The sequence below is a fragment of the Nansenia antarctica genome (genome assembly GCF_963989245.1).
Source record: "Nansenia antarctica genome assembly, chromosome: 9".
Classification (NCBI taxonomy): domain Eukaryota; kingdom Metazoa; phylum Chordata; class Actinopteri; order Argentiniformes; family Microstomatidae; genus Nansenia; species Nansenia antarctica.
This window is the reverse complement of record NC_137679.1, coordinates 41,280,354-41,305,843: the sequence shown is the minus strand read 5'-3', so window position 1 is coordinate 41,305,843 and position 25,490 is coordinate 41,280,354. Positions and strand designations below refer to the sequence as shown.

The following is a 25,490-nucleotide window of genomic DNA, read 5'->3' as shown; positions in this document are numbered from 1 at the left end:
CTCTGTTAACTTCTGACAGGGCTTTCAACCTGCTGCACAGCTTGAAGTAGCAGCATTGTTACCTCAGTAAATGGCAAAAACACAGAGAGAAAAAACTAAAAATAGATTTGTGTTTGGAGGAGAACTCTCAATCCTTCTTCTGTAGCAGCCTAGCTGTGTTAACAACGTCTGCAGGAAAGGTGCTTTAACAATAAAGGTTATTATTGTTATTATTAGATGTTGAGCAGTGAAGAGGCGTGCGGGGCTGAGAGCGTGTTGGGTGAGGAGGATTACGCTGTTCACTCAATCAGCTCAGTCAACATCCAGAAGCTGCTGCTGTGTTGTGTTGTCCAGGGTTACGCCCTGACAGGAAGTCATCAGGTTCTGCATAATGTTGTTCCTGACCTGGTGGTGAGAGGCTCTGGGGAGGAGGTACCTGACCTGCTGGTGAGAGGCTCTGGGGAGGAGGTACCGTGTCTTACAAGAGCAGGATGATTGACAGGTGGAGACCCTGAGACCCTGAGGCCCCGCCCCCTCCATCAGAGACCCGTCTGTCAGAAGTCTGTTTCCCATCATCATGCTGCCCATCACACATGCACACACACTCACGCACACACATTATATACACACGCACACGCACTCTCTCATACGCACACACACCACACACACACACACCACACACACACACCACACACACACACACACACACACTCACACACTCACACACACACACACACAGACTCTTACACATACACACACACACTCTGTCTCTCACACACAAACACACACCCTGGGGTCAGAGTGAGGTCTTACACGGTAGTGACAAGTTAGCAGGAGGATCTGTCATGTCAGAGTGTTTAAATGACACAGGGTTGGTTGTCATGTCAGAGTGTTTAAGTGACACAGGGTTGGTTGTAATGTCAGAGTGTTTAAATGACACAAGGTTGGTTGACATGGCAACACAGACTGATGTCACCTTTAAAATTATCAATAAGCTGATTGAATCTCTTTCATAACGGGTTGGTAATGCAAATGCTTCAGTATTGATTAAGCGTGAGGTCATTTGTTTGCATAATTAACGTTGTCTGTGTGTATAAAATGAAGCCCATCTCCATAGAGATATAGCAGTAATTATAGTCAGTTTTACTAACAATGTCCAGTTTATACAATGTCCTGTATTTCATTAAAGTTCTAAAAAATACACAATGTGATAAAATCACCATGGAAACACTGACAGATATATGTGGAAGACAGTAAAGTTTGAACATTAAATGTGCGATCTGTAATTCAGACAACAACAAAGCACTGAAGGCTCCTCACCACCATGTTGGTAACATGCTGAGGGACGAGGCTGGAGGAATGTGACTCTCAGGTTCATAGCCACAGCTGCATGGATGGATCCATGAGGTCAACATGATGGTGTTAATAATAACTATTTATTTGTATAGCACTTTTCCTGCAAACGTTGCAGCTCAAAGTGCTCCAATCATTATATAATCATCATTTAATTATTTCGTAATTTAAAGGCAATATTAACAAGATAGGTTTTTAGTCTTGACTTAAACATTATGTGCTGAGGTTGTATCCCTAATGTAAACTGGCAATCAGGGTGCATAGAATGAGAATGCAGCCTCACCAAATCTCTTCTTTTAACCATATTAACCATGTTATGAAGCTAAACAGTATTTACAGGTGCATTGCTTACACACAGTGGAGTTAAACAAGAATGTTTGGGGTTCTGATAGAATGTTTGGGGTTCTGATAGAATGTTTGGGCTTCTGATAGAATGTTTGGGGTTCTGATAGAATGTTGGGGGTTCTGATAGAATGTTTGGGGTTCTGATAGAATGTTTGGGGCTCTGATAGAATGTTTGGGGCTCTGATAGAATGTTTGGGGTTCTGATAGAATGTCTGGGGTTCTGATATAATGTCTGGGGTTCTGATAGAATGTCTGGGGTTCTGATAGAATGTTTGGGGTTCTGATGGGGTAAGACAGTTGGACTTCACTCGTGAAGCATTTATATATTCTTCTAGAATCAATTGACGGCCGTTGACATATCCTGCATGTCATCCCTCCTCTCTCACCCATCCTTCCTGTCATCCCTCCTCTCTCTCTCACCCATCCTTCATGTCATCCCTCCTCTCTCTCACCCATCCTTCCTGTCATCCCTCCTCTCTCTCCCCCATCCTTCCTGTCATCCCTTCCCTTCCCTCCCCTCTCTCTCACCCATCCTTCCTGTCATCCCTCCTCTCTCTCACCCAACCTTCCTTTCATCCCTCCTCTCTCTCTCACCCTCCTTCATGTCATCCCTCCTCTCTCTCTCACCCATCCTGCATGTCATCCCTCCTCTCTCTCTCTCTCACCCAACCTTCCTGTCATCCCTCCTCTCTCTCTCACCCTCTTTCATGTCATCCCTCCTCTCTCTCTCACCCATCCTGCATGTCATCCCTCCTCTCTCTCTCTCACCCATCCTTCCTGTCATCCCTCCTCTCTCTCACCCTCCTTCCTGTCATCCCTCCTCTCTCTCTCACCCATCCTGCATGTCATCCCTCCTCTCTCTCTCTCACCCATCCTTCCTGTCATCCCTCCTCTCTCACCCATCCTTCCTGCCATCCCTCCTCTCTCTCACCCTCCTTCCTGTCATCCCTCCTCTCTCTCACCCTCCTTCCTGTCAGTCTCTATCCCATTAAAGCAGTAATACCATAAAAACATGTTAAAGAGAATCAATGGATGTCATTAATTTAAAAGTAAAATAAAAGGTGTGCCAATTACAGAGAGCCCCTTTAAGGATTTGTCAGACGAGCCTTGTGGTATCAAAGGGAGGCTAATTGAAACAGGCCTCAAACTGTGACAGCCTTGGAGTGTAACCGACAGTCTAATTACTGCACTCATACCTGGGAAGCTTCTGAACGATAATAGAAGCTTTCATTTTAGCAGTGATGCAACCGTCTGCAACACCTGCTTATGCAGAAGAGAAAGCAGACAGACCGCTAGGCTACGCTAGGCTAACGCTAGGCTGCCTTCTAGATGTGGGGCGTTTCAGTGACTCAGTCAGTACTGTGTGTTGTGGATGCAGGTAGAGCATGGCGCTAACAACACTTAGGTTGTGGGTTCGATTCCCGCTGGGACCATACAGAAAAATGTATGCACTCACTGCAATGTGGATAAAAGCGTCAGCTAAATGGTGTATACTTGAACTTTATTCTTTCCAAGGGAAGGAACATTGTGTCAGTCTGTACTGAGCAGTGTAAGGCTTCATCTCACAGGGAGTGGTTATGGTTTGAGCAAGTTGTCTATGGAAGGCATTAGCATGTAGCTACATGTAGCATACATGTACTGAACAGTGTAAGGCATGCTTCATCTCATTATTTAATCTCATTGCTTCATCTCTCTGCCCATACAGATGCATGTTCTGATGGTTCACACCTCAGAGACCTACAGTATGTTTGTGACGTGCTGCAGCTTGACTACGTGAATTCCAGCCTGTGTGTCTGTTAGGCAGTGTTAGGCATCAGTTTGGAGTGGTTACAGTTAGGGTAAGTTGGTTACGGTTAGGGTAAGTTGGTTACGGTTAGGGTAAGTTGGTTACAGTTAGGGTAAGTTGGTTACGGTTAGGGTAAATTGGTTACGGTTAGGGTAAGTTGGTTATGGTTAGGGTAAGTTGGTTACAGTTAGGGTAAGTTGGTTACGGTTAGGGTAAGTTGGTTATGATTAGGGTAAGTTGGTTACGGTTAGGGTAAGTTGGTTACGGTTAGGGTAAGTTGGTTACGGTTAGGGTCAGTTGGTTACGGTTAGGTTCAGTTGGTTATGGTAAGTTGGTTACGGTTAGGGTCAGTTGGTTATGGTTAGGGTCAGTTGGTTATGGTTAGGGTAAGTTGGTTACGGTTAGGGTAAGTTGGTTACGGTTAGGGTCAGTTGGTTCTGGTTAGGGTAAGTTGGTTATGGTTAGGGTAAGTTGCCTCGGGAATGCATTAGCATTAGAAGATATTAGCATAAGCAACAAGAATTAGCAAGAATTAACAGCAACAAAAGTTCCGTCCCCAGTTTGATTCAAACCAGCGGCGTTCGTGTTGAGAGTCGGGTAGTTTCTGCTTCTCTGACGATCTCATCCCACAGCACAGAAAATAATTCACAGAATACGACAGCAAGTCCAAATAGTTCTCCTCTATTGTCACTCTGATGTAAAACCCTTAACGCTTCTTAACGATCGCCAACAGTTATTCCAGAGCACAACTGATCTCTGTCCCAGACGATGTCGCCCAACAGAACAGAAACGTTCCGCCCTCTCGTCTTCCATCAGAGGGGACGCTTGTTTAAGCTGACGTGCCAAGTCATCGTTTATAAATCTCCAACTGACGATAAAAACACTTCTGAGGAAGAAAGAGAGAAAGAGAGAAAGAAATAAAGAAAGAGAGAAAGAAAGACAGAAGGCAGTGAGTCTCTGGAAGGAGGCCGGGCCGTGACCTGACTGGCTGCTGGTGTTGAACGGCGTCTGTCTTGTCCATCTCTTCTTCAGCCATCAGAGACGTGGAGGACGGCCTCCTTGTGCTCCAGAGCAGCAGAGACAGAGACAGGCTGTCAGCACTTCCTGCAAATGACAACGCCATCACGCCTCAATCACGTCTTGTGTTCGGATTCGTGAAGATAATGATCCAGAAAGATCAGGCGCATCTGTGCAACCGAGAAATGTGACAAAACAACTACTATGTAATTGTCTTCAGGGTGAAACGTACAGGATATTTTTCCTCGCCTCACTTCACTTTGATTAAAGAACATTTCGCGGCAAAGCCCAGAACATTCTGGCATGGAATTCCCCTGAGAAGATTAGCATTCGTCTTCAATTATCTCGCCCTCTGTAATTACATGCATCTCCATCTCTGATCAGTTGCTCTCCTGATAGGAAGTCGTGTGCAGCCGTGTCTCCTAACATCTGTGGTGGATCTGAACCCAGTGGAGCTGCCGGGGCCGAGACCCTCAGACACGCTGGAGTGGCTCGACTAGAAACACCACTTCCTGAACTCTCAGCAGCTCGGTTCAGAGATAGGAGGCTCTCTCTCTCTCTCTCTCTCTCTCTCTCTCTCTCTCTCTCTCTCTCTCTCTCTCTCTCTCTCTCTCTCTCCTTCCCTCCCTCTCTCTCTCTCTCTCTCTCTCTCTCTGTGGCTCTCTCTCTCCTTCCCTCCCTCTCTCTCTCTCTCTCTCTCTCTCTCTCTCTCCTTCCCTCCCTCCCTCTCTCTCTCTCTCTCTCTCTCTCTGTGGCTCTCTCTCTCCTTCCCTCCCTCTCTCTCTCTCTCTCTCTCTCTCTGTGGCTCTCTCTCTCTCTCTGTGGCTCTCTCTCTCTCTCCTTCCCTCCCTCTCTCTCTCTCTCTCTCTCTCTCTCTCTGTGGCTCTCTCTCTCCTTCCCTCCCTCTCTCTCTCTCTCTGTGGCTCTCTCTCTCTCTCTCTCTCTCTGTGTCTCTCTCTCTCTCTCTCTCTCTCTCTCTGTGGCTCTCTCTCTCCTTCCCTCCCTCTCTCTCTCTCTCTCTCTCTCTCTCTCTCTGTGGCTCTCTCTCTCCTTCCCTCCCTCTCTCTCTCTCTCTCTCTCTCTCTCTCTCTCTGTGGCTCTCTCTCTCCTTCCCTCTCTCTCTCTGTGGCTCTCTCTCTCTCTCTCTCTCTGTGGCTCTCTCTCTCCTTCCCTCCCTCTCTCTCTCTCTCTCTCCTTCCCTCCCCCTCTCTCTCCTTCCCTCCCTCTCTCTCTGTGGCTCTCTCTCTCTCTCTGTGGCTCTCTCTCTCCTTCCCTCCCTCTCTCTCTCTCTCTCTCTCTCTCCTTCCCTCCCCCTCTCTCTCCTTCCCTCTCTCTCTCTCTGTGGCTCTCTCTCTCTCTCCTTCCCTCCCTCTCTCTCTCTCTCTCTCTCTCTCTCTCCTTCCCTCCCTCTCTCTCTCACGACTTCCCTCCCTCTCAGCAGCTAGGAGGCCGCGGTGCTTCATCAATCACATCCACAGTGATTTCAGCCATTTTGTTGGTCCTCCAGCAGTTACTGTGTTAAAACACTCAATGTGAAACCATTACTATATCGTTAGCCTCGTAGCATAATTGCATAACGCATAAAAGTCATGCTTCACTTGTGGTCAGCTGAGCCATCTTTGTATGTAGTGTCAGAAACGCCTATGTCAAAGAGATGACTTGTAGTGATTTTGGAATGTAACAAGCATTCTGATAGGCTGATAACATAGGCAACAATGCACAGTGAATCAGCAGTGTTAGGAGTAGAGTTAGGCAGATATCTCAATTTGGCCAAAATATGACTTGGGCAATTATGCTACGAGGCTAAAGATATGATTTTTTTTTACATTTTTGCTGATTTACTTCAGCACTACAGTACCTTCATTTAGTTGGAGTTTTTGCCTGTGACTCAAACAATTTTTGCCTGGATCGAAGTGGTGTTTATTAAGTGTATTCACATTAGTTGTAGTACGTCGCTAATATGACAGTTGGATTTCAAACACACAGGCGTATTGTGAGTGATGGGTCGCTGCTGCTCTACACAGTGTGACACAACTCTCCCACTGAAAGGTCACCTCAGGTCAGAGTTGCAGTGTGTAGCGTGTTACAGAGCGCAGGGCTGTGTGACACCTAGACGGACGGATACTAGATGGATGTTGCCGCTGCGTAGGACCCCTCAGCACCCCCAGCGTGTCTGAAAGCCCTGAGCTGGATTACATTTCACCTCAGGCCCGACCACACGGCCTCAGCCCAGCCGCGCTGCTCTGCCACTTCCTGGTTTGTTTGCAGGCGTGCGCTGACGGGATCACCAGCTGTCAACACACGTCTCCATCAATCGCTCTGGCTCGGTTTCATCATCATGAAGACTGACAGCAGGCCAGATATCTTTACACCCGTACAGTACCCCAAAGATCCTGGGTGATTTGATCACAGGATGGGGTGTGTGTGTGTGTGTGTGTGTGTGTGTGTGTGTGTGTGTAGTACAGTACAGTACAGTATGCAACTTTTTGAAGAACAGCACTGCACTGCGGGGTTGAACAAAAGCTATAGGGAAGACACAGCAGTAAACACTTTACCCTGTGTGTGTGTGTTTGTGTTTGTGATTGTGTGTGTGTGTGTGTGTTCTCTAAAGGGTGTGTGTATGTGTGTGTGTGTTCTCTAAAGGGTGTTAGTCTCCACAGTCACATAACAGACGTTATTATCTCGTTACAGCAGAGACCTGTGGAGAGCCAGAACAGCAGTGGGTCTAGATGGGCTTGTTAGCAGTCCGCTAGATGTCCTCTAGATGCTACACAGGGAAAACCCACTCAGTCCCTCTAGACCGGCCTACGACTGATCCCAGCACGCCACTGGAGTACTAAAGCTTCTTCTCTACAGAGATTATGAAATATTTACGTCAAATAGACGTTTCTTCCTCTGCACCGGGACAGATAAGGCCCCCATGTCATATTTCCTCCTCCTCAGACTTTCCCTCTCGTATTGTCAGTTGGTAATGACTATTCCTCCGGGCTCTGAGGTCATTTGAAACCTTCGCCCTATCGTCAGTTCGGGCCTTGACGGCGTGTCGTCTGTACCGTACGTCAGGGTGTCTCAGTTTAAGGACGGGCCGGCTCTGCCGACGCCGAGCCTTGGAAAGCGACTCTCTCTCCGGCCGTCTTCTTGTCAGCCTGTTCTGTCAGGGAGGTGGGGGGGGGGGGTGTGATTATGTGAGGAGGAGGAGGAGGAGGCAGCGGCGGCAGGTCTGCACTAGCTGAGCTGTAGGGAGACCCGTCCTCTCGTCAACTCACCTCATTCTGACAGGAACTTTGTTGAAGATTCACTTTGCAATTCATACTCTCCATTTCCATTTCCGTATATCTGTACTTCTGTAGGGTTTTGTAATGGCGGTTTCTGTTCCGATATCTGACAAGTACATTTAAAAGTGACTGGACTAGGCGATACTTTTCACCCATCTTATACACTATATTCAGACTGTAACATCATATACACTATATTCATACTCTCCCTCTCTCTCTCTCTCCCTCCCTCCCTCCCTCTCTCTCACCCTCCCTCCCTCCCTCCCTCTCTCCCTCCCTCCCCCCCTCCCTCAGGTGAGCACCTGCGCGTGTGTCCCCAGGGTTACACCTGCTGCACGGCTGAGATGGAGGACCAGCTGAGTCCTCAGAGCAAGATGGAGTTTGAGAACGTTGTGGAGGAGGCGAGTCACACGCTGCGAACCACCTTCGTCTCCAGCCATAAGAAGTTTGACGGTAAGATGTCCGGGTTTGTTTGTTTACGCCCCTGTTTTATCCCAGAGGCCTCTTCAGCTCAGTAGGAGAGTGGTGTCCATGACTTGTATAGGAGAGTCCCTCTCTGAGGAATACATTGTTACGCAAGTGTTTGTTTTGACAGTTGGGAAGTTCCCACAGTATCTGTCAAATGTAAACTTGACCATAACTTGTGTTGGGTTGTATTTTGAAGTATGGTGAGTGATGGCATGCTGCCAGTTGAACTGTATGTGGTTGTTTTTAGCTTCTTAATTGACTCTAATTGTCAGCCACTCTGGATGAGACTAGAATCAAGCTACTAAGTGGCTACTAATTGTGCAGTAAATTGCATTGTAATTGTGTAGTTACGAACCATGCTAGCAGCTATTTCCTTTGAGACATTTGCCACTCTTCAAAGACTGTGATCAAAGCATCCAGGCAGTAGACAGTGTCTTTTTCTATTATCACCCATCACCATGGCAACACTCTGAAGACCCTCCCCTCACCATGTAAACACTCTGAAGCCCCTCCCTCACCATGGCAACACTCTGAAGCCCCTCCCTCACCATGGCAACACTCTGAAGCCCCTCCCTCACCTTATAAACACTCTGAAGCCCCTCACTCACCATGGCAACACTCTGAAGCCCCTCCCCTCACCATGGCAACACTCTGATGCCCCTCCCATCACCATGGCAACACTCTGAAGCCCCTCTCCTCACCATGGCAACACTCTGAAGCCCCTCACTCACCATGGCAACACTCTGAAGCCCCTCCCCTCACCATGTAAACACTCTGAAGCCCCTCCCTCACCATGTAAACACTCTGAAGCCCCTCCCATCACCATGGCAACACTCTGATGCCCCTCCCCTCACCATGTAAACACTCTGAAGCCCCTCCCCTCACCATGGCAACACTCTGAAGCCCCTCCCTCACCTTGTAAACACTCTGAAGCCCCTCCCTCACCATGGCAACACTCTGAAGCCCCTCCCCCCTCCTTTAAAGGGCCAGTCTGCAGAATGGTAGACGACAGCAGCTCCTCAGCAGCAGAGCAGCTTATGTTCATACGTTAATTAAAAGGAATTCATTTCACAGTTTATTGAGTTTATTGTATTTTACAGACGGGTCAACTTTGGAGTGCGGGGGGGGGGGGGGACTTCTTTTCCGTAGCAAAGCTAGCTCCGATGACCTATCGTTCATGGTTCATGATGTTTCAGAATGGAGGCGAGGCTCCAGAAACAAGGGTGTGTCTTGTACATTTACATTTACGTTTTAGACATTTAGCAGACACCTTTATCCAAACCGACTTACGAAATGTGTTTGTTTAAAGTAAGTGAATCATCTATCCATCAGTCATCATAACATAAAACACATCTATGTCTGGACCAGGGGCCGCTGGCAGTCACACTGCAAGAAGAAGGAAGGATTACTTTTTAACATTGAAAGAAGAAGAGATGTGCACATAAAAACGACTTTGTAGGTAGTGACTCTGCAGTCCTGACAGAAGATAGGTAGTGACTCTGCAGTCCTGACAGAAGACAGGTAGTGACTCTGCAGTCCTGACAGAAGATAGGTAGTGACTCTGCAGTCCTGACAGAAGATAGGTAGTGACTCTGCAGTCCTGACAGAAGATACGTAGTGACTCTGCAGTCCTGACAGCAGACAGATAGTGACTCTGCAGTCCTGACAGAAGATAGGTAGTGACTCTGCAGTCCTGACAGAAGATAGGTAGTGACGTTGCAGTCCTGACAGAAGATAGGTATTGACTCTGCAGTCCTGACAGAAGATAGGTAGTGACTCTGCAGTCCTGACAGAAGACAGGTAGTGACTCTGCAGTCCTGACAGAAGATAGGTACTGACTCCAGTCCAGGCCCTCTCTAAACATTTATCTGAGGTGTGAACAGTTTGTTCTCTTGTCAGAGTCATGACCGCTGATTTAAGAGTCTTTCAGACACAGAAAAGCTCATTATTATGCTCTACAGTTATAACAGCGGCCCGTTCCTTATTATCTGTGGACAGCGACTTAGATAAAATGTAATTGTCATTGACAGAGGACAAGAACAAAGACAACGACGTGCAGTTTGGCATCTGACCAGTGCAATGATGCAAAAGAAAAGCCATAAAAGTATGAACGGATATACAGTGTGCAAAACAGCACGGTTGAAGTCCTGAGTGGTTTTGGGGGGTGGTGGGGGCGGTTGAGTTCCCTGATCATACTCTATCAGCCTACACAAAGTGACACAAGGTACTCCTCTTGTTTTTGGAAACATTGGAACAAATGTCTGCCTTTGTGTTGATCACTGTGGACCTGTGAAATGCCATGATCTCTCACGTATTTCTGTTCTGTTTATCCTCGTAATGTATTTGTTTCTTCTTTGTCTTTCCTGACGTGGACCTGTGTGTCTGAAATGAAGTTAAGTTGATACTAAAGCCTGTTTGGCCCTGCGCCTCTCTGTGAGGCTGCGTGGTAAAAGCAGCAGCTTCTCTAATGGAACAGTGGGGTCATTATGACCCACCCAGAGACATGAATAAACCAGAACGTTTGTGCCAAATGTGATTAACCTGGGGATCGCTGTCAGTCTGTCTGTCCTCAGTAGGTAACCTTGCTGTCAGTCTGTCTGTCCTCAGTAGGTAACCTTGCTGTCAGTCTGTCTGTCCTCAGTAGTTAACCTTGCTGTCAGTCTGTCTGTCCTCAGTAGGTAACCTTGCTGTCAGTCTGTAACCTTGCTGTCAGTCTGTCTGTCCTCAGTAGTTAACCTTGCTGTCAGTCTGTCTGTCCTCAGTAGTTAACCTTGCTGTCAGTCTGTCTGTCCTCAGTAGGTAACCTTGCTGTCAGTCTGTCTGTCCTCAGTAGTTAACCTTGCTGTCAGTCTGTCTGTCCTCAGTAGTTAACCTTGCTGTCAGTCTGTCTGTCCTCAGTAGTTAACCTTGCTGTCAGTCTGTCTGTCCTCAGTAGTTAACCTTGCTGTCAGTCTGTCTGTCCTCAGTAGTTAACCTTGCTGTCAGTCTGTCTGTCCTCAGTAGTTAACCTTGCTGTCAGTCTGTCTGTCCTCAGTAGTTAACCTTGGGGGAGCCCACGTCTTCCTACGCAGTAAAACAGATCAATGCCAGACTGACTCCATCCTAATCACCTCCACTTAGACACGTCTGGCTTGTTTGGTCTAATCAGGCTTTTATTAGGACGCCTTGGATGGAGGGAGTAGGGCTGCCAGAGTCCAGCTGTCAGAAGGAAGCAGGTTCAAGTTATAATAATAATAATAATAATAATAATAATAATAATAATACATTAGACTTATATAGCGCTTTTCTAGACACTCAGACACTTTACAAACTGAAAAGATCGAGTAGTAAAATAAAAAGAAACCAAAAAAATAGATAAAAGAAAGTATAGGGGTCTAACTATTTTTTATTTGACTAAATCTACTTGTCTTTGTAGGACAATCTACTCTGTATACTGCAATTACACCTAGATTTCGGGCGGAGAAGCGGCGAACAAGCAACGCCAGCGTGCTCTCTCGACCGGTATTTTTTGAAAGTTCACTCAAGTTAATTTCTGACAATGTTTTTCTGTGATTTTTCATAATGAAATCAGATGCGTCCTCAAAGTATTTTTTCAAAGTTCAAAAGTCGTTTACACCTTTTAACCTTTTGAAGGAATTGTTAATGTAGGCCTCGACCTGCATTCTCCACCTTCTCCTATTGGTCGGTGCTGGACAGTGTTCTGATTGGCTAGGAGTAGCCCAGGAGCTTTCTGCCCTTCATCCAATGAACCCCTGTGTTCGTCCTATCAGGTTGTAGCCCACTGAACCTTACCCAGCATGCATCTGGCTGGTCACTGCAGCCTGAGAGGAGTGGTGCTGAGGCCTTTCTCTCAGACAGCAGGTGAGCCTGTCTGAGGAAGCAGCAGAACTGTCTTCATCTCTCTGACGGCCGTCTCCAGGGAGGCGCTCTGCCTCTCCTTGTTCACAGACCGTATTGATTTTCTAATGCCGCGGCCGTAGCCAAGCTTGGTGCCTTTGTAGTTGCTTGTTTTGCTTTTTATTTGCTTTTTCCTTAACTTGAATGGACACACATCTGACTTAATAGACTGCTTGGTATCCTTCTCTCTCTCTCTCTCTCTCTCTCTATCTCTCTCTCACTCCCCCCCTCTATCTCTGTCTTTCTCCCCCCCTCTCTCTCTATGTGTCTCTCTCCCTCCCCGCTCTTTTTCTCTCTCCCCCCCCCCCCCCCCTCTCTCTCTTTCTGTCTCCCCCCTGTCTCTCTATCTCACCCACTGTCTCTCTGTCTCTCACTCTCCCTCTCCCCTCGCTCTCTTTCCCTCCCCCCCTCCCTCTCCCCCCCCCCTCTCTCTCTCCCCTCCCCCTTCCCTCTCTCTCTCCCCCCCCTCCCCTCCTCTCTCTCTCTCTGTTTTTAGCCAGGTGTGGTTTTTCAGCCATTTACCATAACTCAGGCCAGTGTTCCATGGCCGGCCCCTGTCAGCCCCCCCTCCCACCCTGTCAGGCCGTTGGTTCACCCTCATCCTCCCTCCCTCCTGGCATACAGCAGAGCCCCCCTCCCCCCCGGCGGGGTTCCTCTCCATCCCTCACCAGTTCTCCATGCCCTCATTTCTGTCCTGGTTATTTATAGGCCCTATTTAGAAATCCTCAACTCTACTGTTGATTACCGACTGGCTCTCCCAGAGGCTCGGGGGGGCGGGGGGGCTTGATGCATTATTGAATAAATCCTGATGCCCAGAGTGTCTGTTGCACCCTGGGATTAAAGGGATGTTCCGCTATAGTTACGTCATAGCGTTGCCTAGCACCTGTATGCTAAGTGGTGCACCTCCCCAGACTGTGTTTACCTGCCTCCATCTTGTTGTTCAGATGTCAATGTGTCATAAACGTCAAAGAAGAAGCACATCACAACACTCAGAACTCAACTCTGAGATGCTTTGCCGACGGTCATGTAAGATGCGTCCTTTTTAGTTTCTACATATTTTCTCTTCTGTTTTTAAATGTTTTGAATCCATCAGAGATGAGTAGAGTTTCCTGACAAATGTGCATCTCTCTAATCAGTCCTCCGGGTTGCCTTGGGCGCTTAGTGCTGTCAGAGAAACTCCCTTTTGGATTGGAACTTTAGGTTCAAAAATGGGTTCACGAATAATTTATAAAAAAAGTAAAACAGACAAATTAAATTGCATATTCATGTCTTTGATTTGAGTGCCTGTGTGTCTAATATATCTTTACGGAATGAATGGGCTTCAATGAGCAAAACAAGCTGACTAAAAGCATCTAAAAGCTGCATTTAAACACTGAAAGAAGAAGAGATGTGCACATAACAACTACCTGATGTAGGCTTACTGTCGATGCCTATATAAAATGCTAAATGGAGTGGAACATCGATTTAAGGGAAAGGGGGTTCTGAATATCTCTTCCTTCCATCCATTCACCCATCCATCCATCTATTCATCCTTCCATCCCTTTATCTATCCATCTATCCATCCCTCCCTTCCTTCCATCCGTCCTTCCATCCATCTATTCATCCATCCGTCCATCCCTCATCTCTAGTAGTTATGTTCCTATAGAGACAGGCCTGGGCATGTTCCAGTCCACTGGATGTCAGCCAGACTCAACTGCAGCTTTGCCGTACTGTCGCCTATCTCTGGGTTCTATCTGGTTCTGTCTGGTTCTATCCGGTTGTGGCCCGTCTCTTAGAGAGCATTAGTGTCTGCTGTGGTGGGGCCATCAGGTGTCCCAACATGACCCCTGTTAAGTAAAGTACTGCAGATGAGAAAACATCATTATGTACAGATGAATCCAGGCGGCATGGGAGAGATGGGGGGGGGGGAAACGTTGCATCACCGTGGTTACGGCTCCAGATTGATGACATCAGTCAGGGCTGAGTACATGACATCAGTTGGATAAGGCGTCTGATAATGGCACAGTAAAAGTGTGATTCTGGATCCGGGCCCAAGCATAAATCCTCGCCCTGTTTCCTGGCGCTAGTGCCGCTTATGGAAAGCTGATTTCATATTTCATAAAGCTACCGTTTTTTTCTTTTTTTTCCCACCTTTCCTCTGTGATAATTTCTTCCTCTGTGTTCATTTCCATCTTCTCAAACCTCCGTTTTATCTTTACCCATGTTTCATAGGGGTTTATACTGCTGCACTCAGCACGCCAGAGACAGATGTAATGGTCAGGTGCTCTGTAAACACTCACCCTCGGTGGATTTACTACAGTTTCTCTTTAGGAAGGGAAGCGAATGCTCTTCTGCTGGAGTAAGAAGTGTGAAATGTGATTCTGTCCATGTCCAGAGATGCCTCCCTACCTTGATGTGTTTCTGAGAGATTACGCCATTACTTATTTCCTTCCCGCTTTTCATAAGGATTACTTTTATAAGCCTCGCACACACTGCCCATGGAGCATCGGGGAATACATTTCTAGATACAAGTCAAAGACATGAAAAAGATGGTGTATTGTGGCAACTCTGATGTGGTGTAGACGAGCCTTCCTACTTCTCTTTTTCCGTCTCTCTCTGGTCCTGCGTCTCATGTGAAGGCCAGGGTTGTTATGCGCTGGTTTGGTTTTTACGTCGGGCCTCTCTGGCCTCCCATGTGACCAGGGGATTAGTGGGTGTGGTTTGTCGGTTGGTTGGCTGAAGTCTGGGTTGAGCAGAAGCGGTTGGTTGACTAAGTTCTTTGATCCTTCCTCAGTCGGCTGAGGGGCTTCCAAACATATCCTCTCCTCTCCTCCCCTCTTTCCCTCTCATCTCCTTCCCTCTCTTCTCCTCTCCCCCCCCCTCCCCTCCTCTCCTCTCTTCCCTGGCCTCAGGGATGTCCATCCATGAGAAAGAGTGTGGTGTGCAGCTACTCCATCCTAGTCAGAGCGTAACCGCAACTTAAACCCCTGACCCCCTCACTTCTCCCTCCCTCCCTCCCTCCCTCCCTCCCTCCACCACCACCACCAGCTTTCATCTCACCACAGGCCCACTGCTCACAAACCCAAACAGCAGGAGAGGTGAGGCGGGAACCAAGGAGTCAACGAGCGGTCAAGACACGGAGAGAATTTCAATTATCGAAAAAATCTCCACATCTGCATTCTCTATATCTAGCTCCAGTCTCCTTTAATCCATTCTGAGGTGGTGGGAGAACTACTGTAGATATATAAGTAAGTGTTTACACCTTCAATGATTCATCCGAGATAGACGGACGTGGGAATAAAGAAGAAGAAGTAGAAGAAGAAGAAGCAGAGTAATCTGTGTTGTTGTGTTCCCATATGATCCATCCTGACTCTCTGTAGCACAGAGAACAAAGCTGCACTAGTCTCCCTGCATACTGAGTACAGAATGGGCTTCAATGAGCCAAACAAGCTGACTAAAAGCTGCGTCTAAACATTGAAAGAAGAAGAGATATGCACATAAAGACTACCTGATGTACTGTAGACGCCTAATCGCCTATATAAAATGCTAAAGCGAGTGGAACATCGATTTAAGGGAAAAGGGGGTTCTGAATATCTCCATCCTTCCATCCTTCCATCCATCCATCCATCCATCCATCCGTCCCTTAGCAGTTATGTTCCTATAGAGACAGGCCTGGGCATGTCCATCCTGACCATCCTGTAGCACAGAGAACAAAGCAGCTCTGGTCTCCCTGCATACTGAGTACAGTGGCAGGCCAGGGTGGAGCCTGAGACAGAGGAGAGACTCAACAAACCTGAACTGTGTTATCACCCCGTCACCAGGGGATGAGCGAGTGCTTCAACTCCTAAATATCACCGCCAATAATAGACTGAGGCTTCACACACGTGGTGCTACAGGGGGAGTAAAACAGCTCTGACGCGACGACACACACCTTCACATCGCTCCCTTGTGACCTTGTGACCTTGTGATTAACTGATCTGATCTGTGGGATGAGAACCCTGGAGGGAGCAGGCTACCGGCTTCCAGGACCAGAACCTGGGGTGGCCATAGGACCAGGACCAGCCAAGACCAGAACCAGGAGCAGAACCAGGACCAGAATCGTAGATGGAGGGGAATACAATTTAATTAAATTTAAATAATCGCCGTCGCTCAATGTCCCAAATCGATGACAGTAAAAGACACAAAACACACATACTGTACAGGCGAAAACACACTGTAGAGCAACAGACAACGTACACACACGTAGCCAACATTGCTGTGGTCAGTAGAAACTCTGAGCTCTACCCACGCATGATGATGTATGTCGGTTTTGGTCAAAGGAAGTATTTTAATCTCTGAACCAGACAGATTTCCTCACAGATTTCCCTGAGAAGTATATTATTCCCCGTTAGTTACTCATGCTTCAGTTCACTGGAGAAGTTAACAAGTAGAATTTTGAGAAGAGGGGGAAAAAACACAAGCCTGCAATTCGTAGCTGACATCAAATGATGGTTACATCAAGAACAGGATCTCAGAGGTCCTCATTAGAACGGCCCGGTTCTGCCTCTGAGTTGTGAACTGGACCGTCCAATCTCCCAGTTTGTCAGAAGAAGCTTCTTAACGGCCAGAGAAAATAAGGGAATGTTTTTAATGAAACGCCAGTCAAGTAGACAGCAGCATAGTAACAGTATAATTGTCTGTACCGTGGGTCAACCGGCCTGTCATGACCGTAGACGCATCACTGACTTCCATAACGAGCGTTCAACAGTAGCTTTAGCACACCATTTACGTTACGTTTTCTTTACTGAGACTCTGACACTGAGGGCAATTACACATTTTAACGAGATATACTGTCCAGTGAAACAGCATAATTCCACCAGAGATTACAGTAACAGTATATGCTCTCAAAAGGCATGTAAGATATACCTTAACACTAGAACAGCTGTGCCTTTTTTTACCTACTATAAGAGCTCGGCGGTCAAATGACCATAGTCTTTACAATGGAAAGCTGCTACTTACACACAACGACCACTAGTCGGTGACCACCTTGTAAATTAGCCTCCTACACAGAAAAACTGCAAAATAGCGTCATACTAGCTTATCCTCGTGTGATTTTGAAAATGTAAGGATACCGCGTAGTAGAACGCACATATCTAGGAAAAGTCAGGAAAGGAGGATCCTGAAATTTTATAGAGTGCAAAGATATAACATTTGTTTTACTCACAGGGTCAAATGACTGTGTGGCTGTTCTAGTGTTAAATAGTACATCCATGTTGTGTGTGCAGTAACGCTTGCTTGGTAGACTATATCCTTACGACACAGGATCCGATGTCGTGGAAACCCAACGACCGAATCACGTCTGATATGAATAATACCAACATCCCTGTCGTTCCCGGAAGCCCGCATGAATAAATGAACATTGTTTTGATGCTCTGGTGTCAGCCTGAGTACATGTCAGGAAGACTGTTCTCTGTGGACAGAGTGTACAGGGGCCTGGCCAGCACTTTAGCTCCTGGCTGGCAGGCTGGGTGGGTGAGAAGGGGGGGGGGGGGGTTGTTTCCATTACGTGGGGGGTAGGAAGGCCACTGTCTGTCATTTCATCCCATCAGGATGGCTGTTTGTGAGGCTCTGTGTGGCTCTGGACCGTGACAATATAGAGTAGTAGTTGAGTGCTCCCATGATGCACCAGTCCCAAATTGCCGCCATGGTCTGAGACGCGATGTCAGCTCTCTGTCCTGGACTCTGTTCTCCTGACACTCTGTCCTTCTGACACTCTGTCCTTCTGCCAGGCTTCAAGTATAGACACAATAGAACTACTGGGGGAATGAAGTGTACCGGCCAAATTGCCGTGGACTCGAGGGCCTGGAAGCTGTTCTATAAAGTCCATGTCTGTGCCATCATGTACCAGGCAGGCCCAGAGTCTCTTTTCTCTGTGGACCCGAACATTGCAAAAAGAAATACAAGAGAGGGGCCTCTGCAAATTTGATTTCCTCTCTTTTCATTTATTTATTTCATCTTATTTTCGGGGTCCGAGGTGGTGGGAGGAGGGCAGATACAGTAGTCGGAGGTATCTACAGTACTGAGCTGTAATTCAGTTTGCCGTGGATCCCAGATCCAGGATATTGAGTTTGTCCAGGCCAAAGCTGAGATCACGCTCTCTCTCTGGGCACGGATGAAATACGACCGCCTGGCGAAGAGACACCTATTTGCTTCCCTCTCAGACGATATCATACCTGAACTTTCTATTCCGTTGTCTGTTTGTATTTCCATATTTCAAGCCTGCGTTTGCCCTGCCAAGACCAGACCTAATGGCTGGAGGAAAGGGTCAGGTGACTTAATTTAGTTTATTCTCTCCAGATCACATCAAGCCTGAACAATTCAGTCTAGTTCCCTTGGAAGGAAATGTATCAATTGTGGAGTTCAAAGAACTTTATGCTCATGTGATTATGGCCAGGGCTCCTTTGAAAAGGTGATTCATATCTCAGTGGGACTCTAGTCTGGATACATTTTCCCTTCTTGTTTTTAGTATTTCTTTCCTAGCACCAGGGGAGCCCCCCCTCCTAAATTCCGTTCTATGGTACCTGTACTGTATTAATGAGACCATTCATTCATTCATTCAAATAAAGGATACTGTGTAGACAATGAGGAAATAACAACGCTTTCTAGTATTTCTGCACAAAACCCGGTGTGTTTATGCTCTAATGACTACCTAGACGAACAGAATCACCTCGCTGCGGTAGATGAATGAGATGTTTATCATCATCAGCTCATACAGTCTGAGGCGTCACAGTCAGAGTCCAGAGAGGTGAGAGGATGGTGATGGTGCAGTAAAGCCAGGCTGAGGAAACTCTTCCAGAACCATCCAGTTGTTTCCCTCGCAGGGATACTTTGGCTCTTATGAAACTGATCCCCACGCCGATACATCTCCACACTATAATTACATTTCATATAGATCCTTTTTATTTTTTTTCTCCTGCAGTTTACTCTGTGAAATGGAGCATTAAAGATGTGGTATTTGGAAACCAGATGCTATTGAGATTCTGTACGGAGACCCAAAGGAAACATTCCATTGATATTTTCAAATTATAACTCTGATGATAAGAGGAAAGAAGGAGTCATCCAATCAAAACAAGCCTTTCAGGAAGGCGGGGGGGGGGGTGACCGTACATGGTGACCTTTCTGTTCCCCCCCAGGCAGAGTGGAGATTATCTCGAGGTCCTAGAGGGGGGGGGCAGTGGTACAGAGACGTATTACTAATTGAAATCGTCTCCGTCAACAAGATTAATCCATAGAGCCTCTAAGCTTTCACAACATTCTGATAGGGAAATCGTTAATGACAGTTTAAAAAGGGGGTTTCATTCATTAACTCACCAACTGCCAAAGAGTTCCGGAACACTCACCACCTAGGGTGCCAAGTCTACCTAGTCTACCTAGCAACAACATTTTGATTGGCTACAAAAACAAAACATCGTAATTGATGCATTTTTGGGTGAATAAACTCACCTTTGGCGCCCTAGAATGTGGACAGTTTGGGTGACGTTATCCTCCCTTGGCAGTGAACGAGTTAATATCCCAGTTACGTAGGTGACCAACAACAACAAGCTGGCTAAGCTGGCGTTTATTTGTTTATCCTGTTTCATGTCGAAGACGTGGTAACCGTGGTAACCATGTAAATCTCCCATGGCTGCGGGGCGTCACAGAGAAGAGGCTGAGACATCCTAGCGAGGGTGATGTTTACACTGGGCAGGGTCGTCTCATGATCAACCCTGGTTCAGTGGAGAAGAGAGGAGCTGGGATGTGTACAGTACGCTACGACTAGATGGCTTCAACGTGTCAACAGTCTTCCATTACGCTGTACTGAGGAGAGCCCTGGAGCAGCCAGAGAGGAGGAGCTGCTCCTAACTTGGGGTTGCGTTGCGTTTTGGCGTTCTGGTTTTAACGTATTTGGATGATGGAACAAGGCACCTTGTGGTGTTGTACAGGACTCCATGAAAGGAGAGCAGAACATCTCTGCGGTCTGAGTCACGTTACTCTACACATAATGCAGAGGGAGGCGGGGCCGCAACAGACAGGCGGGGCCAGAACAGAGAGAGAGGCGGGGCCAGGACAGAGAGGCGGGGCCAGAACAGAGGGTGTCTACTTCAATTTTATTGGTTTTGAAACGTCGGTTGGAAACGTCAGTTAAGAACGTCAGTTAGAAACGTCAGTTAGAAGCGTCAGTCTCTCTGTAAGACACGTTACTCTACACTTGATGCTGTTACCATTTTTTTACCATTATTATTATTGTTTCCTAATTTTGCTGTTATTCTGAAATTGCCCTGCAAATGTATGTAGATTTTGTTTGTCTGACTCATTGTTGCATTGTTGAGGAGTTGCTTTAACCGAAAGCATTTGGGTAAATTGTGTAAATGACAATTAACGGTTTATTTGATTAGCATTTGGTTTGAGCTCCTCTGTGGCTCAAGGGCTTTCAAATTGGCTCATTTCAGAGTTGTTGTGAGACGTGGATTAGGTTAGTGGTGCTTCACACAACCTGCCAAACACAGCACACTTCCTGGTTCTCAAAACGGATCCACAGTTCCAAATTCAAATTCATAAGTTCTATTCTGGAATGTTCAGATGTCCGTTATGTTAGCTGAACCGACACCAGCGGTTCTGAGAGGCTGCATGCCTGCTCTGTCTGGGAATTCTGTGAATGGTCCTTTTTAACCTTTTAGTTTTATCAGAAACATGTCTGGTAGCTGCATGTCTCAGTAGAAACATGTCTGGTAGCTGCATGTCTCAGTAGCTGGAGGCAGTAAACATGACCCCCAGCAGCCGTCCATCATTTGAGCAGCGGCTTTGGTCCTCTAACGCTCTGCTGTCTGCTGGGAGCCCCGGCCTCCTCACTCTGAGGAGAGAGAGAGAGGGAGCTGCTTAGCCTGGGTCACTATGTGTGTGTGTGTGTGTGTGTGTGTGTGTGTGTGTGTGTGTGTGTGTGTGTGTTGCTTCCCTGTGGAAGAGGAAGCCCTGGTCATGGGAGGAAACTGCTTTAATTTCCTCAACCCTGTCTGACCCTGTCTGACCCTGGCTGACCACATTCCTCTGATGTCTCTCTCTGTACTGATCCACTGGACTGTACGGCAGGTCTCCTGAGAGACAGTACGTACTGTAAAACTGTCCTCTGCTAAGCCAACTGTCTGTTTGTGACGTACAGCAGTGTACTGTACGCTAATGAATCCAAATCCACTTGCTGTGTACGTGTAGTGTGGATTTCCCATTGATGTCTATGCCGTGTGAAGTACAGTTGTGTAACAGTGTGTGATCAATATCCTTATAATGTCAGCCGATGTGTCGGGTTCTCTTTGTTTGAATTAGAATAGCTTGTGGAGTGTTATCAAGAATAATGAGATCATTTGATGTACTGTATAACCACTGAACTATTGTATTTCAAAGAACAAGAACCATTTTCGTAGAAACTGGTGTGTTCGTTGGGTCTATTCAGTCAGCGGGTAGTTTGCTTCTGGTCAGAATGTCGTCAGAACATTTCTCAAGCGTCGTGGCTCTGAAGTGAATGAACGGCCCTTGGTGCTTCAATCAATAAAGACGGTGATTGAAAAGAAACAGACGTCTAACTAATGGAGGCTGACGTCTGGGAGGAGAAAGCTGTCAGCAGGAGCTGGAGGGAAGGCGTGAGTGAAGGGGCCAGAACAGAGAAAGGCGGGGCCAGAACAGAGAGGCGGGGCCAGAACAGAGAGGCGGGGCCAGAACAGAGAGGCGTGGCCAGAACAGAGAGGCAGGGCCAGAACAGAAAGGCGGGGCCAGAACAGAGAGAGGCGGGGCCAGAACAGAGAGGCGGGGCCAGAACAGAGAGGCGGGGCCAGAACAGAGTGGCGGGGCCAGAACAGAGAGAGAGGCGGGGCCAGAACAGAGAGAGGCGGGGCCAGAGCACAGAGAGGCGGGGCCAGGACAGAGGGTGTCTACCTGAGTTTTATTGGTATAGAAACGTCAGTTGGGAACGTCAGTTGGGAATGTCAGTTGGGAACGTCAGTTGGGAACGTCAGTTAGGAACGTCAGTTAGGAACGTCAGTTAGGAACGTCAGTCTCTCTGTAAACGTCGCCGTCTGAGAGAACAGAGCCACTGTGTCTGACGAGGCTTGTTAGAGATGAAACTACAGAGAAAGGTCTGCCATTTAAAACAGTAAAATCAATGTACTCTGAAGAGATTGTCTCCCAAAATGCATTGCAGACAATTCCGTTTTCCTGTTTTGGGCCTCTTTAGAAACAATAATGGACTCCTCCCTGATCCAATTATGATCAAGCGTTCTAGTTGTTAGACGCCTGACCGACGTTGTTAATGTGGTCCATGTGAATGTTGCCCTGCTTCATGCCAATTAGCCTAATGCAATTTGTAAGCTTAATGAAACGGAGTCTCATCGCTTGGCTGTTCTGGGACATCTGTGAGTACACTTTGTAATAATGGTCTTACTTCATTTCTGAGTCTTCATTAGCTTCCATACTAACAAAGGTGCAGCCAAAGCCAAGGAGAGACTCTTATAGACTCATTAAGGTGGGAACAGTGATTCAAGCAGGTGATGTTGTGCCGCTTAAGATAAAGTGTCAATATATCTCCTCTGATATTTTTTGTTTGGATTTCTGAGCAAATTCCGATGACGCATACTGTATGTGTGTGAATGACAGCCGCCCCCACCCCCCATCTCATTTACATTCTGTTTGAAATGATATTGCTTGAGAATAATTATAGTACTCATATTGTCATTCCTGTCTCTGATTTCATCAGTAAAGCACGTTGCTCATCTCTGCTCTGTGGGTGTTCACTGCAGGCTCCATAGTAGTATCTAATAATAATCATGGATTTTATTTTAAAATGCCTTTCTCAAACTCAAGGACACCGTACAGGAAACAATTATTAGAAGCAGGACAATAAACAAAAAATAGTAGAGTTTATAACTGTGATTCAGGGTGGGACAGGAGCAGAGCTGCTGGGAGGTTCTGTGACAGGAGGAGAACATTAAGGTTCTCACATGAAAGTCTGAAACATGACCCGGAGCAAGCGGATAAGATTGCAACATTGTTGCATCAATTATTTCTCTGATTTGCGTTCTCACAGCCCTTTATGTAAACAAAGTAACATACGCAATCGAAGCAACAGATGTGGTAGTTGATTGGTCCGAAAAATGTTAAATTGTCATTGCCCGTTCGTCCCACTCTTATCCAGATCAACACGCATGCGCTGTTGTTTTCCTATGGACAGCCTTGATGCGTCGTTTCTAACCACCCTTTTCAAGCGGAGCATCCGTCGGCTGTTTGCTCCGGGAGTGACTTCGAATGCGCGTTCTCACAGCTCCAAACGACGCAGAGCAAAGCACATTTTATCCTAAACTCCGATTCCAAGTGAAGCAAATGTTCCCGTAAGAACACAGCCTTAGTCATCCTCCTTGTTCTGCTGCCGGCTGCTAACAGAATCATTCTCACTTATTTAACAGGTTTAAATCTCCCAGTAAAGTTTCTGCATACTAAGCTTTCGCCCGTGGCCAAAACAAAAGGATGTTGCTGGGAAAGTAGTGGTGCGTCAAGATGTTCTGTTGGACTTTGTTACAGTTGCTAATTTGTATTGCTGTCAGACCAGGAAGTGTATGGAACACAGTAGGAGAGACCAGGAGGTGTATGAACACAGTAGGAGAGAATATTGACGATGTTCAAGGATTTTAAGAGAAAAAGCTACGTTTGGCGTCCTATTGTTGTTATTATTTAGTGTTTGACGTCTGCTCCAGATGTAGAACTCAGAAGCAGGGCTGGGGACCTTTCACCTCTCGTGTCCTAAATCAACATCTGTGTTCATCAGCTCTGTTATGCTGCCGTCACTCCAGACAGCCTGGTGTCAATCACAGAGCTCTGTGTCCTTGTGGTGTGACAGCTGGGATGAGTCTGAGCTGAGGCCACTACGGTGGGGGGCGATGGGGTGTGCGTGTGTGTGGGGGTGGGAGGGGGGGTGGGTCTGTCTGGGAGCTCAGACCGTAAACCCCCGCAAAGCTGTGGGTGTGTCCCGTCACACGGAACAGTCGTCTCTGGGATTCCATTCCCGGGATTTGTCTGGCAGACGCATCCATCAAAGATGACACCTGTTAACACACCTCTGGTCACCCTGTAGTCTGTTAACACACCCCTGGTCACCCCTGGTCCTGTTAACACACCCCTGGTCCTGTTAACACACCCCTGGTCACCCCTGGTCCTGTTAACACACCCCTGGTCCTGTTAACACACCCCTGGTCACCCCTGGTCCTGTTAACACACCCCTGGTCCTGTTAACACACGCCTGGTCACCCCTGGTCCTGTTAACACACCCCATGTCACCCTCAGCCTGCTGGGAGATGAGGAGCAGCATAGCAGCCTGTCTTCTCTGGCCTGAAACTAAACGCTCCAGGGTGTGGTGTTGTTGTTGTTGTTGCTGCTGCCCCACAGGTCTGGGATCAGCTTCCCCTGCCTGAGTCCTGACCTGAACCGCTACGGAAGGGAAACACAACACTGTTGTGGGGGGTGAAACACAAGGTAGGGAGGGAGAGAAGGGGGTGTGTGTTTGAGAAAGACAGGGGGTTTGATTGATGGAATGTAATCGAGGGAGAAGGATGAGATTCACCGTCAAGCAGGCTGCACAAATGCCATCAAACTGGCCTTTAAGACCAAACAACCTGGCCCTTCAGATGAGTTTATCTCTCAGAGACGGATGAGAACCGTCTGGCTGTGACGTCTGTGTGTGAAGGTGCAGCTCACTGAGGTGGAAAGGTCGACGACGAGCCCTTTGATGTGAGGCCGGAGGATAGTCAGATGTCACGATAACCTGGCTGTGATAGTCAGATGTCATGATAACCTGGCTGTGATAGTCAGATGTGATGATAACCTGGCTGTGATAGTCAGATGTGATGATAACCTGGCTGTGATAGTCAGATGTGATGATAACCTGGCTGTGATAGTCAGATGTCATGACGGGTGTCGGTTGCCATGGGAACACCACATGCGAGAGCCCCTGGCTACTTCTTTATGTTGGTCCCAGAGCAGCGAGTCTCTCGTATCTCTTGAGTAATGTGTTGGCTTGTTTTAATCTTATTATGCCTCTAGGTGCTCATTCATACAGGGCTGCTAACTTATCACGACGGCTGCCAATGGCCCCTGGCCTGAGCTAGATTACTCTTCCTGCTACGACTGGCGGATTGATGATTCACTTGCTTAGTCAAATGTATCGGTTGTAAGTCGCTTTGGAATAAGGCGTCTGCTAAAGGCCAAATATTTAAATGGAATGTAAATGTCTCACTACCCAATACAAGATAGAGTGCCACTGCACGGGGCGAGGGGGGGGGTTGCAGGAATTGGCACATTTATGCGATATGTACGCATGATGGGGGGGGGGGGGGGCC

At 47.3% G+C, this 25,490-nt stretch overlaps 1 protein-coding gene across 1 annotated transcript in view; it reads left to right on the top strand.

Annotated features, from left to right (window-relative positions):
* The window catches only part of LOC308165644 (glypican-6-like), a gene marked incomplete at both ends in the record, with an annotated part of 143,407 nt that overhangs the window by 20,613 nt on the left and 97,304 nt on the right, over window positions 1-25,490 (top strand). The window contains one exon of the mRNA XM_080539794.1: window positions 8,050-8,208. Within this exon, the coding sequence (XP_080395920.1) occupies window positions 8,050-8,208 (159 nt within the window). The remainder of the gene's footprint in view (window positions 1-8,049; window positions 8,209-25,490) is intronic.